At 39.7% G+C, this 15,725-nt stretch overlaps 1 protein-coding gene across 1 annotated transcript; it reads right to left on the reverse strand.

The window, feature by feature from the left end:
• Positions 1 to 1,003: 1,003 nt before the first annotated feature.
• LOC117830478 (homeodomain-interacting protein kinase 3-like) lies at positions 1,004 to 3,513 on the reverse strand. Its single transcript, XM_034708617.1, has 7 exons — positions 3,265 to 3,513; positions 2,911 to 3,092; positions 2,676 to 2,799; positions 2,287 to 2,394; positions 2,106 to 2,192; positions 1,823 to 1,992; positions 1,004 to 1,730 (listed from the first exon to the last, which is right to left on the reverse strand). Exons 1-7 carry the CDS (start codon positions 3,511 to 3,513, stop codon positions 1,004 to 1,006), a joined length of 1,647 nt encoding a protein of 548 aa, XP_034564508.1.
• Between the last annotated feature and the right edge of the window lie 12,212 nt (positions 3,514 to 15,725).

Here is a 15,725-nt window from a genome sequence, read left to right on the forward strand (position 1 = left end):
TCCACTTTTCCAATATGGCTCCCACCAATGATTAGCTTCAAAACAGTGCTCAGGAACAGATGGGTGATGTCATGGATACTATGTCCATTATATATACAAGATATGGTTCACCCGGTCAACCCTCACAGTATCAGGTGATATCTACAATCTCCATCCACATGTTAAATAATATTTTAAATTCATATTAAACTTAATTTTAATTTATTAATATTTTACTATTTATTGTAAACAAATGTTTTAATTGATTTTTACATTTAACAGAGTGTGTGTAAAATGTATCAAAACACAGAAAACACATCACACCCCCAAAAACGTGGCAGAATATTAAAACACAGAAAATATAACAATGTTGATAAAAAATGATATTATTATTGTACTTTTCATTGAAAGCTTTAAGAATAAATTTAAAATAAATAAAACGCTTAGATTGTCAGAGTACATTTTTATATTTCAAATATCTTTATTGAGTTTTCATCACATTCACTACCAGTCAAACTCAAAGGTGAGTAAGTAGAGCCAATACATCAGTGTCTGGCTCTTTGCTAACACCCTCTACAGTGAAAGTTCACATATATGCTCCATCTAAATAAAACTTTAGGATATTTTGTCGTGATTATTATTTATATGAGAGGTTTCTACTGATAGTAACGTTGAAAATATACATTTGATAGTTTTGGTTATCAACCTGAATATTTGGATTCTTCATCAAAATGTAATTAAATTGTATTATCAAAGTTAAAAACGGGGCTGTTGTTTTGTAAACTCCTGAAAACAATTTTTGGATCTTGATATTGAAGAGAGATTGTTCATGAAGATGAATTTGTCTGAAACTGAAACCCTCTTTGTTAAACCAGGAGATATCACTCAGTCCACTTAGCAGCAAGTCACAAAGGACATCTGTGGCTATTTGTTGTAGAGACTGACTCCACTCAGTTTTATTGTTAGTTAACAAGGTAACACTTTTCACACATTAATAACACACAACAGATGTCATGTGAAGGTTTCAGTCCTCCACACAGCAGCAACAACAGAAGGCTTCAGTGACACGCCTGAAGAATCTCTGAATCCGCTTCCCAGTTTTTCTCTTTCGACCAGAGGAGGCCGAGGATGCAGACCAGGAGTCTCTGGAGGAGGCTCCATCCGATGAAAGGAGGCTGGGAGGTGGTCCATCAATGTGGGAAGACAAGGAGGCTAAATCTTCACTGGAGAGGGAAGACACGTCATCATCATCAGAAGACCACATAGCCAGGTCTTCATCATAGGTGACGGAGGTCAAGTCTTCAACAGAAGACCACATAGCTAGATCTTCATCATAGGTGACCCAGGTCAAATCGTCATCAGAAGACCACATAGCTGAATCTTCTTCACAGGAGGACCCCAAAGTGGGATCGTTTTCAAAGGAGACTGTGTCTTTGTGAGGCTGTATTTCCTCATCATCAGTGCGGGCAGCTTGATCTTTATCAAAAGGGAGTAAAGACAGAACTTCCTCAGGAGCCAAATCATCATCATCATCATCAGAGTACACGCCTTGATCTGATGTATCTGACTCTGGACCATCCACAAAGGAGACAGGGTCTGTGGTTCCCTTAAAGGTCCCATTGGCTGACCCATCATCACTGGGACTGCAGGATCCGGTGGCCGAGCCTTGATCAGGTTTGAGGGCTGCAGGGGTGTTCACTCGGTCTGCTGAGTCCTCCAAAAGGTCCATCATGGACTGGGCGGTGGTCAGACTGGATGAAATATGAAAATCAGTTTGTGAATCAATCAACCAATGAAAAGAGACAACAGTCCATCTACTCCACTCAGGATCACGGTCACTCACTATGCTTTGCTGTGGCACTGCTCCACCAGGTGGGACGTTGTTATGAAAGGGTGCTGCAGAGCTTGATGGGGAGAGATCCTCAGATCCCCTTCAAGATGCAGCAGCTTTTTAAGGAGGTCCACAAAAGCCTTCCTGTCCACATACTCAGCAGCCGTTTCTCTGGGGTAGAACTGGAGTTGGAAACAGATTCAGGTCAGTCATTTTGGAGTCGACCAATCAGAGAACGATGGTGACAAACACTGATTCAGACATTACTGATCAAACAAAGAGTACCTACATTTACCAGATCATCCAGAGACGTGGGCTGCTCAATTCTGTTGATGTGCTCCTCTGCGTACATCCCACTGACGAGTCTGTACTCTACAGGTCTCTAAACAAGCAGAATGTGAATGTGAGAACCATTTAAAGAGCTACAAAATGACAGAATGTAACCTGTTCAAACAAAACAGAACAAAGTACTCTACCAGGAGCCTCCAGGAACTCTCCTTCTCACAGAAGAACAACTTTGTGAGGAGTCCAGCATTCAGCAGACAGTCCCTCGGCTGGCCCAGGACCTCCACCATGCTCTTCATCTGCACATCAAATATAAGTCAAATCAAATCAAGCTTTATTGCCTTTTTGTTCATACCAGTGTAAAGACAAAACAAAAGAGCGTTTCCAGGAGGTCATAAGTAAAACATAGTAATACAAAATATGGCAGTAAGAATACAGTATAAAATATATATATTAATATATGTTTAAAACAGCATTCATATACACTCATCCATCAAATATATATATATACATATATACACAATGACATCAGCTGACATCCTACAGAAGGTCTCCACTTTGTTTGAGGTGAATAACATACCGTTTGATATTCGCAGTGCACCTGGAAGAGGTGATCAGCCAGGTAGAGGAAGGCCAGGATGCAGCCGACCCCCCACACATCTATAGCCTCATGGAAAGGCAGGCCGAGGGCAATTTCTGGAGACCTGAGGAGGACAGACAAGAGCCAGAGGTGTTACAAACTTTGACAACCAAAAGAACAAGTTGGATGATCAGATGAATGTCATGAACTGTTGAGCCATGAATGAGGAACCCACCTGTATCCGATTGGTTGAGCTTCCATCGTAGGCTCCGCTTTGGAGGCCAGCATGGCTTCACCAAAGTCTATAAGTTTCACCCTGAGGGTCTGGCTCTGCTTGTGGACCATCATTATATTGTCAGGCTTGATGTCAGTGTGGATGATCCCAAGACTCTTTAGGGCATCCAAGGCAACCAGCAGCTGCAGGAACCAATCACACAGGAGAAACATTGGGATTTAGTTTTCATTGGCTACAATGTAAAAGGATTTTCAAACATCAAAATCTATTTTATAAACATTTTGCACAGCGTCCTAACTTCTTTTAGACTCAGGGTTTTTAAACAGCCTGTAACTTGTGACTGACTGTACATACCTGCTGTGCTATGGGCCGTATCTCCTGGAGACACAGTGGTTTTCCATCTCGTTCTTCAATCAGGTCGTAGAGATGCATGTCCAACATTTCAAACACAAGACATGTCCACACCATATCTTTGAACATCTCGAAGAACTTCACCACATTAACCTTGTCAGGGTGGAGCACAGAGATGGCCTCCAGTATTGACACCTGTGGAGAGTGGAGACGTTGACACTCACTGTGCTGCTCTGTAGAAAATAAATACATGGTTGAAGTCCCCAGAGATCAGGAAGAGGGCACTCTGGTGGTCTGTCTGGAGATCAGGAAGAGGGCACTCTGGTGGTCTGTCTGGAGATCAGGAAGAGGGCACTCTGGTGGTCTGTCTGGAGATCAGGAAGAGGGCACTCTGGTGGTCTGTTTGGAGATCAGGAAGAGGGCACTCTGGTGGTCTGTATAATATTTAGCTATTATTCAAATTCACCTTGCCACCCAGCGGAAGTACCAAAATAAAAGCTTCATAAAGTGATACAGATATCCCAACCTTAGTCTGTCAGTACTGACTGCTACAGGTTACTAGCTGGACTGCCCTCTGTCCATAATGTGAACTGCTTTAGTAGAAAATGTTGGAAAGACAGTTTTGGAGGCCATTAAGAGAATTCACAAAGCTCAGAGACAGAACTGGTCCAGTCTATGGTACGGACAAGTCTGTATGAAGCTTTTATTTTGGTATTTTTGTTGGGTGGAAGTGTGAATTTGCAATTGACCTGTCGTTTATCTTCCATAAACTAAATTTAATCACATTCTTTATCACTATGGCAAATCAGGAATCATGTTTTTCAAATAATTTTGTTGTTACTCATCAACTCAGTGTCTGTTATATATGCTCATTTATTAGCATATTGCTCATCATTTTATTATCAATCATTCAATCTTTATTTATACAGCACCAAATCCCAACAAATGTTCTCCTCAGACTCAGAGCAGGTCTTGACCATACTCCATGTTAAATTATTAACAAAGACCCCACATCAAGACAGGATCAGATCCAGTCCCATCTTACAGACAGGACTCAGCCTGATCTCATCTTAATCCACCATGAGCAGAGCACTTTGCAGCATTTAGCAAGTTACAGTGGCAAGGACAAACTTCCTTTAACAGGCAGAAACCTCCAGCAGGACCAGACTCATGTTAGACACACATCTGCTGAGACCGTGTTGGAGAGAGGGATAGAGGGAGATGAAGAGAGAGAGAGATGATAGTGGTGAGAGGGATAGTAGTAGTTGTAGCAGCTGGAGTCTGGCACGTCCACAGCAGCAAAGATCCAGAGGAACCTACGAGACAAGGGAGCTCAGGGACTCAAGAAAGGTCTATGGTTAGTAACTTTAATGAGACAGGAAGAGTTGAAGTAAGAGACAGGCAGACAGAGGAGAGACAGAGGAGAGACAGGGAAAGACGGGATCCCAGTGTGTCAGTTTCCCTGGCAGTCTGAGCCTATAGCAGCAAAACTAAGAGCTGGTCCAAGCCTGAGCCAGCTCAGGTTTGGTACACTGCAAACCAAATTGCCTTCTGGGATTAATAAAGTTATCTGAATCTGAATCTGAGTCCTCCATCCACTCTTTGTGATCCTCTCCTCCTGAAATTTGTAACATCTTATTTTTGATTTTTATTAGGGTAACTGAAGAAACCACACTGACTCCATGTGCCAGCAAAATGATATTAATATTTGCAGAAGATCTTGTTTGAGCATTTAACCAGTCACTGCATGACTGTCTCCACAAGGTGGTGCTGATTGATTTGTTTGTGGTGAAAGCTGATCCCCTGAGGATCCCAGACATCAGAGCCTGATTAATCCAGATGAAACATGTCTGATTGATCACTGGGGTGTAGGTAGAAGTAACTGATTGTTATTTGCGATGCCACTTCAAACACATCTAATTCGTACGTGTGAACGGGGGTGTGTTTAGTCATTTTCGACTGGGATGGCTCCTCTCCCCCCGAACCTCTCTCTTCCTACCGAAAAAAAACCTTTCACCAAACATTTCACCTTCTCCCTCTGGTCTCCTGAAGCCCCGCCCCCAGCTGCACACCTGCCTCACTCCCTGTAAGAGCTCCATGGATTAGCTTGGCTGACACTGACTACATCACTGTTTAGGGAACAGGGAAAATAAAAAACAGATGCTTAACACCTTTAAGGGTTTTATATATGTAAACCACATGTATTTCTTCACTTTATTTATCTCTCCCCTTTGTCCCTGGGGCAATGTCACACCTGGACACTCTAATAATGACAATAATAATTTTATTTATAGAGCACTTTTCAAAAACCAAGTTACAAAGTGCTTCACATGGGCAGCAAAATAAAACAGGCAGATCATAAAAACACACAGGTCAAGATAAAGAAATTTATTATTTTAATTTAATTAATTAATTTCCCCTAACAGAACTCTAAATGAATAAGATTATTTGAAAATATATTTCTTAAGACAGTTAAAATAAGATAAAATAAAATAAAACTCATGTAAAATCAGGAAAGGCTCACTGCCATAAAAGTATGTTTTCAGAAGGGATTTAAAAGATCTCACTGACTCAGCAGACCTGATTTCCTTGGGCAGATGGTTCCAGAGAGATGGACCTCTAACTGTGAACGCCCTGTCCCCTTTCTTTTTCATTTTTGTATTTGGAATGCATACTAAAACCACTACTCCTCCTGCCCTGTTTGTGAAGTTACATTTTTTTCTCAATTGTTTACACACATTTTCTGAAAGCATGCCTTATACTATCAGAACTCTACACACAAATCAAACAACACACACACAACGGGCAAAACCCCTCAGTTCTCCTGCAAAATGAAACTTTACATTCAAAACATGTTATTTCTTCTCAAAATGGTATTTTGTTTTCATATGACACACACAAACCACCGTATGAATAGACATTTATAAGAACCAGCTGAGCACTGATGTGCTCAATGTAAAACACTCTGATGAATGGAAAACACTTCTTCTCCATTCATCATAATGACTTAGGCCTGTTTTTGTTCAGTGTTACACTTACTACAGACAGTTCATACATAAGTGTGTTTTAAAATATTTTAGAATATTGTTTTTATACTCTAAACACACAAATACATGGTAAGAAATATATTTTATCCCCCCCCCCCAAAAAAAAACAATGTACACAGTGTACATCCCACGCAGCTCAAAGTTGCACATACAGTGGTCTACATACAAAACAACAGAAGGATTTATTGTATACAGTTACAGTAACAAAAAAACAAAAAAAACTATGCTGCATCAGCTCTTCTGTTTTGGTCTGGCCACAGCACCTCATCCACATCACAAGCAATGTTTTCCCTGGCCAAGCAGTCGGGGAAATAAAGCTCTGATTGCTAATAGTAAAACTGTGAGACAGGTGTTTTCCCATGTGATGAGTCAGTATGCATAGTAGGGCAATTAACTTTAGATTTTGAATGACAGTGTGTTCCTTGTGAGAACAAGAGATTGTCTTCATGAAAACTGTGCCAAATGCAGAGAAGTGTGTGTAGTGTTTTGAAAAAAGTGTGTTTTAGAACTGCAATTGGAGTGTAAAGCAGAAATTGTGCTTGTAGTTTAGCAGAATTGGGCTCAGGGGGTTTGTGCATGGGTTACATGTTGTGGTCAATGTGACTCAAGTACCAGTATTTGCGTGTAAACAATTGAGAAAAACTGTAACATCAAACCCCTGCTCTTTTATCACTGCTTTGACATGCAGTACTCTAAACTCACCACAAGAGGGGGCTTTTATATCACCCCATACAAGTTCAGTTGAAAGCAACCAATGGTCAAAGCTTAATGCTGCTTCAGTTAAAGTTATATTTGTTGGGGGGCATTTTCACCTTTATTGATCAGACAGCTGGAGAGAGACAGGAAATGTGAGGAGGGGAGAGCAGCAAATGATCAAGGCCGGGAGTCGAACCAGCGACCACTGCAACAAGGACTACAGCTGTACGTGAGGGACATGTTGAGTTCATTTCTTTTTTTATTTGACTCAAGGTCGACTCAGACAGGTCAAAAAAATCTGCTGAACAAGAGCTGAGAGAAAAACATCAACAATCCCTGAAACCAATGCGAGGGTGCAGAGTCTGATGTAACTTTCCATCCATTCAAAAAATAAATCATGGGAATAAAATAAATGCTTCAGGTAGACAAATACTGTTTCACCTCAGACTTTATGATTCACTTTATATACACTCATACATTTCTTATGATACATAAAAACTACTTCAAATCTCATACTTTCATTCTTTTAACTCACATAGTGAACAAAATAAGCATTTATTCTTTTAAATATTTTGCATTGTATTTTTCATTTTTCATTTTATTTATGTATTATTATTATTATTATTATTATTATTATTATTATTATTATTATTAAAACTTCAGCTCAGTTCTTTTGATGCAGTGCTGTTATAGTTTACAGGGAAAGTAAATATCAATCTCTGTACTTATGATGCACCACATAATAACACAAGTTAAATACAGAATAAATAAATAGTTATCTATAATTCAAGACAAACATATTTTTGTCTCCTTACTCTCAATGACAGCTTTCATATAAAGACACAAAGGTAGGCAGGGTTCTTATTAATTTTGGAGTGTGCATGCAGCGTTAGTGAAGAGGAGAAAATGATTTTTTTTGTTTTCATTAACCATCATGAACTAATACTGTGTAGATAAAGAAAAACATTAAAGTGTTTTTTATTAGCAGATTCACACTGTGGGTATTTCCCTGTATCAGTGTCACAGTCAGGATGAGAAGCTCAATGTTCCTATAAAGTCCTGCTGCTGTAGTCTAGGCTTATAAATGGTGTAGATGTAAAGAGTCTGGCAGCACTAAATCAGATCACTGCTTCCATCAGCAACATCAGGAGGGTCATATTATACGTGTGAACATCATATTTGATTCACCATTAGATACAGTTTGACAACAACTCGTGTTGACATTCAACCTCCTCAAACATTACTGTCAAAATGAAGACGATGCAGGAGCACAAAAACGGTGCGATACAAAGCATTGTGATACAAAGCATTGTGATACAAAGGGATGTGATACAAAGGGATGTGATACAAAGGGATGTGATACGAAGTAATGAAATGAGATTCGGTAATGTTGAGATGCGATAAAAAAAGCGATGCAATATGAACTGATGGTATAGGAAGTGAGACTATAAAAGGCAATACGATACAAAGCAATGAGATACGAAGCGATGCAATGTGAGATGATACAAAGTAATGTGATATAAACTGATACCATATGAATGATACCATATGAATGATGCGATGCAATGTGATACGATGCGATACAGAGCAATACAAAACGATGAAATGTGAAGCAATGCAATAAGATATGATATGATGTGATATGATACAATGTGATATGATACAGCGTGATATGATACGATGTGATACGATGTGATCTGATGCAATACAATGTGATACGATGTGATACGATACAATGTGATACGATATGATGTGATACGATATGATGTGATACAATACAATGTGAAGCGATACAATGTGATACGATATGATGTGATACAATACGATGTGATACAATACGATGTGATACGATACGATGTGATACGATACGATGTGATACGATATGATGTGATACAATATGATGTGATACAATATGATGTGATACAATATGATGTGATACAATATGATGTGATACAATATGATGTGATACTATATGATGTGATACGATACGATGTGATACGATGTGATACGATATGATGTGATACAATACGATGTGATACGATGTGATACGATATGATGTGATACGATACGATGTGATACGATACGATGTGATACGATATGATGTGATACGATACGATGTGATACGATATGATGTGATACGATACGATGTGATACGATACGATGTGATACGATACGATGTGATACGATACGATGTGATACGATACGATGTGATACGATATGATGTGATACGATACGATGTGATACGATGTGATACGATATGATGTGATACGATACGATGTGATACGATACGATGTGATACGATGTGATACGATATGATGTGATACGATATGATGTGATACGATACGATGTGATACGATACGATGTGATACGATATGATGTGATACGATACGATGTGATACGATGTGATACGATATGATGTGATACGATACGATGTGATACGATACGATGTGATACGATGTGATACGATATGATGTGATACGATACGATGTGATACGATACGATGTGATACGATGTGATACGATACGATGTGATACGATACGATGTGATACGATACGATGTGATACAATATGATGTGATACAATACGATGTGATACGATACGATGTGATACGATACGATGTGATACGATATGATGTGATACGATACGATGTGATACGATGTGATACGATATGATGTGATACGATACGATGTGATACGATACGATGTGATACAATACAATGTGATACAATACGATGTGATACAATACGATATGATACGATGTGATACGATATGATGTGATACAATACGATGTGATACAATACGATATGATACAATACGATGTGATACGATATGATGTGAAACGATATGATGTGATACAATACGATGTGATAAGATACGATGTGAGACAATATGATGCGATAAAAGGCGATATGATATGATGCAATTCGATATGATGCAACACGATACGATGCAATATGATGCAATATGATGTGATATGATGCAATACGATATGATGCAATACGATATGATGCAATACGATATGATGCAATACGATACGATGCAATATGATGCAATATGATGTGATATGATGCAATACGATATGATGCAATACGATGTGATATGATGCAATATGATGCAATATGATGTGATATAATGTGATATGATGTTATATGATGTGATATGATGCGATACGATGTGATATGGTGCGATACGATGTGATATGATGCAATACGATGTGATATGATGCAATACGATGTGATATGATGCAATACGATGTGATATGATGCAATACGATGTGATATGGTGCGATACGATGTGATATGATGCGATACGATTTGATATGGTGCGATACGATGTGATATGATGCAATACGATGTGATATGGTGCGATACGATGTGATATGATGCAATACGATGTGATATGATGCAATACAATGTGATATGATGTGATACAATGTGATACAATGTGATATGATGTGATATGATGTGATATGATGTGATATGATGCGATACGATGTGATATTATGCAATGTGATGCCATGAGAAACGATGCAATGGGATGCAATGCAATGCGATACAATGTAATCTGATGCGTTACAAAGCGATACAGAGGGAAGAGATGTGATGTGATGCGATACAAAGTGTTTTGATTCAAAGCGATGTCATACAAGGCAATGCAATGCAATCTGATGCGATATGACATGAACTGATGCGATACGAAGTGATACAATACAAAAGCTGCAGCTCCTCTAGAGTCTGCTTTAGTCTGGCAGAAGTACACCGGAATCAATCCCGTTCACAGCCGGCAGCAGAAGAAGCTGCCTCTGAAGATCACTTCTATATTTGTACACACTACACCTAGGTGAATCTCTTTAAACTCACCTGTTTGAATGATGTCAAGGCTGAGAGTTATGCATCATTATGAGCTGAATTGACTGACAGGTGGACTTGAGTCGTTTGAAGCTAAGCTATGGTCTCCACTGCACCTCTTTGTGTTTCTCTAGATTAGTTTTATATATTTTTCATATTGACATATACAGTATGTCCTGATTCCCGTCTGGATAGTCACTTTGCTGTTTAAATCACTGATCAGAAAGGAAGTGGTGAAATGATCAATCTGGCTGATGTAAGATTTACAAAGCTGGAGCTCAGCGGAACAACATTTGAATCATAGATAGACCTGAGCATGAAGTCTCATAGGAATACGATTATTTCCACATCGAAGCTTGGACAGCCGTCATCACTGAAGCTGTCTTATGAGCGGAGCAAACATGAACTATCTGAGACTCAAATCATCCTTAGTTTCAAAAGTTACAAACAGCGGGCTTCATTTCTGAGTCATTAGACCTCCCAGCTGAGCTCTCAGCTCCAGAGTTCATCTCCAGTGATGTTTGTCTTTACGTCGTGTGAGTTCAAGTGACATCACGCAGCAGACGGGGACACACACACTGTCTGTTTATCTGCCCAATTTCATGTTTTCTCTGCCTGCTGTGTTTGCTTTGAGAAACTGGAGGTCACGTGTGTGTGTGTGTGTGTGTGTGTGTGTGTGTGTGTGTGTGTGTGTGTGTGTGTGTGTGTGTGTGTGTGTGTGTGTGTGTGTGTGTGTGTGAGAGAGAGAGACAGAGATTGAGACAGAGGCAGTGCTGACATGACTAATGCTGGGATCAGCTCCCATTCATACCTCCAAAGCTGAACTGGAAACACACATATTATCATCCTGCTCTCCATTATATAAACTGAAACTGTGCCTCCTGCGTGTGCGTGTGTGTGTGTGTGTGTGTGGTGTGTGTTTGTGTGTGTGTGTGTGACAGGTTAACTGGAGTACACTGAGGCAGAAGTTCACCAGTGAGTTCAGACAGAGGTCACTCTCTCTCCTCTCATTCTCTTATTCCTCCACTCCCTTTGTTTTCTCTCACTGTCTCTCTCTGCTGCACTTTTATATTTCAATTTCCTGCTGTTTCCATTTTCATTCTTTTAACTCTATCTCTCTACCTTTCTTCCTTCTTTCTATCTTTCTTCCTTCCTTCTCTCTTTCTTTCTTTCTTTCTTTCTTTCTCTCTTTTACTTTGCTGCTCCTGTCAAAGTATCATCTATCCTAATCTTTTTAACCCTTTCAAAGAAGTTTACACTTGTTTTCCAGTGTGCGTGTGTGTGTGTGTGTGTGTGTGTGTGTGTGTGTGTGTGTGTGTGTGTGTGTGTGTGTGTGTGGTGTGTGTGTGGTGTGTTGATGCCCTCTCTGTCAAAGTACAGCTAGAGGAAGTGTCCTCAGGGTTCAGCCATAGGTCACTCTTAGTGTAACTCCGCCCCCACACACCATGAGACTGATACACAGGCAAACAACACAGCGTCTTCAAAGCATTAGAGCTCATAATGTATTTATCTAATTGTTGGATGTGTAAGATCATCCTTTCTGAAGTTAAATGTATGTTACATTGAAAAGCACATGAGGACTATTGAAGTAAGAAAAATAGGTGTATGACTGAGAAGTGTGAAGGAAAATCCTGAGAAAAAAAAAACAACAACAAAAAGAAGAAGAGATATTTAGGAGGTCAAAAGGTTTCATTCACAAGAAGAATGTTAGAGGAGCTCCTCTGGATCGTCTGTAAGATTGAAGAGATAGATATGAACCCACTAATCATGAAAGCAAAATTAAAAGGAGTCAGACTCAGTCCACATGAAGCAGACATCATCTGAGATTCATGAGGTCATTTACAAGAACACACATGAGTAAAAATACCAAAAAACAGACAAAAAAAACAAACAAATTGTAGAGAAACGATCTACAGCAAAGAATCACAGAGTGAAAAATATGTGAATAAGTCAGACAGCTAGAAATGAAGTTAAGGTGTTAACTTAAATTCGGGAGCAGGACCACGCCTAAACCACGCCTAAACCACACCCTCAATCCCCTGACAAGCCTACTTAAACGTAGCAAGACTACTCAACCGTTCGTCTGTTGCTCTTCAACCCGCCCTCCCTCACCTTGCTCTGCTTCAATTGCCTTTTTTCTTACCCCTTACTACTCAACGCTCTTTTGTGCCCTTGTCAAATTCCAGGTACTGCCTAGGATCAAGATCAGCTCCGGCTAGGACAACGCTGAGACGTAATCCCCATCTTGAGTCTCCATCTGCTGGGCTATACGACGCACAATAAATCATTACATGTTCAAACTTATATTCTCGTGTGGCGTGGTCCTTGCTAGGGAAAGACGCATTATAAACATTTTTTGAAAAAGAACAAAACAACACATTAAGGACAAATCAGTGATTTGCGAAGCAGTACGAAGCGTTTTGATACGAGGAAGTATCTTGATATGAAGTGACACAATGTGATGCGATACGAAACGAAGTGATGCAATACAAAGTTAAGCAATACAATGTAAAACGCAGCAATACGCCAGAAGTGACAATGTGATGCGAACACAGCAATGCGATGAAAAGTGACACAATGCGATGAAAAGTGACACAATGCGATGAAAAGTGACACAATGCGATCAGTACAAAGGGATAAGAAGCGATGCGATGCGATGCAAGACGATGCAATACGAAGCAAAGCTGTATGAAGCAATGCGATTAGAAGCAATGAAATGCATTATAATACGGTACAATGTGATGCCATACAAAATGCTACGAAATGATCCGATACAAAACCAGGCGATGTGAAAAAAAGCGGTGATTTAATACGATGCAAAGCGATATATGAACTGATGTGATATAAAGTGATGCAATGCGATGCGATATGATATGATGGGATTTGATGCGATACGATGCAGTATGAAGCAATGCGATGTGATGCAAAGCAATGCGATGTGATGCAAAGCAATGCGATTCGATGCGATGTGATACGATCAAGCAGCAACCTCCGGTCTAAAAATATGAGTCAATGTGGAAGTGTTAAAAGCTGCAGTTCATCAAGGATCCACTTGAGTCTGGCTCCAGAATTACCGGAAGTCACATACACATGAATGGGAAAAAGACGATCTTTACAGCAGAAATAAACATGTTTACAGCCTGGTACAAAAGACGAGTGTAGTCTGAATAGCTCATTTCTCGATGTCCTCTCACTGTGAGGGGGGTGAATTTTTTTCTAATTCGTCAATTTCAAAGATATTGAGATTACCAGTCTTCCAATGAGAGGCACAGCTGCCTGCAGGAACACTGCAGCTGTTGGCTAGGAGGCTCAAAGCCCGCCTCTTTACGTCACACTGGCTCGACAGAAGCAATATGGCTGCCGCCGCCGATTGGCTTCAAAACAGCTCTTCAGAAACAGATGGGTGACGTCACGGATACTACGTCCATATTTTTTACAGTCTATGGAGACGATACGATACGATACGGGTAAGATACAAAGCGACCCCATACCATACAAAATGCGATACACTATGATACAATACGTTACAATATGATAGGATGCAATACAATACAGTATAATATTTGTTGATATGATGCAACATGATAGATATGATACATATGATACAATGCATTATCGTACAATATTTTACAATACAATAGGATTCATGGTTATACAGCATGATGACATTGAATGATATGATGCAATAAGATCTCATAGAATATGATTTAAGCAAACATCCTCCACATCCACTGTTGTCCCCAGTGGCAGACCATGTCATCCAGCTACAGTTGACTCGCACTTTCCAGCTCTACTCTGAGAATCTGTGTTCAGGTCTGGAGTGACCCAGCACTTGGTACTTTGGTCATTATTGTGGTGATGTTAATTGTTGATGATGATAATGGAAGGTCTTAAATGGTTTGGTTGCTTCATTGTAGATGTTCCTTATTTAAAAAAAAAAAAAAAAAAAAAATTCCTTATTTACTTTTGTGCATTGCCTTTACACTGCTTGGCAGTACCTGCACCAAATGGACTTGAAGCACTTTGTTACTCTTACTGATCTTGTTTCCTCTTGTCTAGATCTTTGCTTGTGTTGTTCTTGTTCTCGTATGTATTTTGCTTTGGATAAAAGCGTCTGCTAAATGACATTGTCACATTGTAACATCACAGAGGACAGTTTCAAAAACTGTTTCAAGTTTTCTGCTTCATAATTTGTTCTAAATGTCAAATCATTTTTGAACATTTAACCTGATTCCATCATTCGTTTTTAATTTTCCTTTGATTAAAATGTCCTTCAATGGAGTTACTGTGTATTTGTATCATTACAGTGATGTTTGTGGGGGATAGCACAGTGATATACTTCAAACACAGATACTCAGATACAGTTATTTCTTTGTGTGTGTGTGTGTGTGTGTGTGTGTGTGTGTGTGTGTGTGTGAGTGTGTGTGTGTGTGTGTGTGTGAGAGTGTGTGTGACTGGTTGCAGCAGTCAGTGTGTACAAACAGAAGCTGGTTTTCAAAGTGAGATTAGGTGTCATAAATCGTGTGTGTCGACAGCTGGCAGCCTGCTGCTCCTCCCCGTCTGAGGCTGCAGCAGAGCCACACAGTGACATCAGGACAGGACGCCCCGCAGGTACCTGAGGACAAGGACAGACCACATACTGATACAGCTGTGCGTGAGGACTGTGACCTCTATTCATGGTCGCTCCTTCAGGGACACCTTTCATTCACATTCACCTCCTTACTCAACATGTACTTCAAGTAAACAGAGCGGCTGTCATTCTTTTCTTTCTTTAAAAGGTCTTTAAATTAAATGTCAAAACAATCTATGATAACTCGTAGATTTATGTCAATGACGATGAAAACTAAGTGGGTGCACAACAACCCAGCTCATCTA

Source organism: Notolabrus celidotus, chromosome 18 (genome assembly GCF_009762535.1).
Source record: "Notolabrus celidotus isolate fNotCel1 chromosome 18, fNotCel1.pri, whole genome shotgun sequence".
NCBI classification, from domain to species: Eukaryota; Metazoa; Chordata; class Actinopteri; order Labriformes; family Labridae; genus Notolabrus; species Notolabrus celidotus.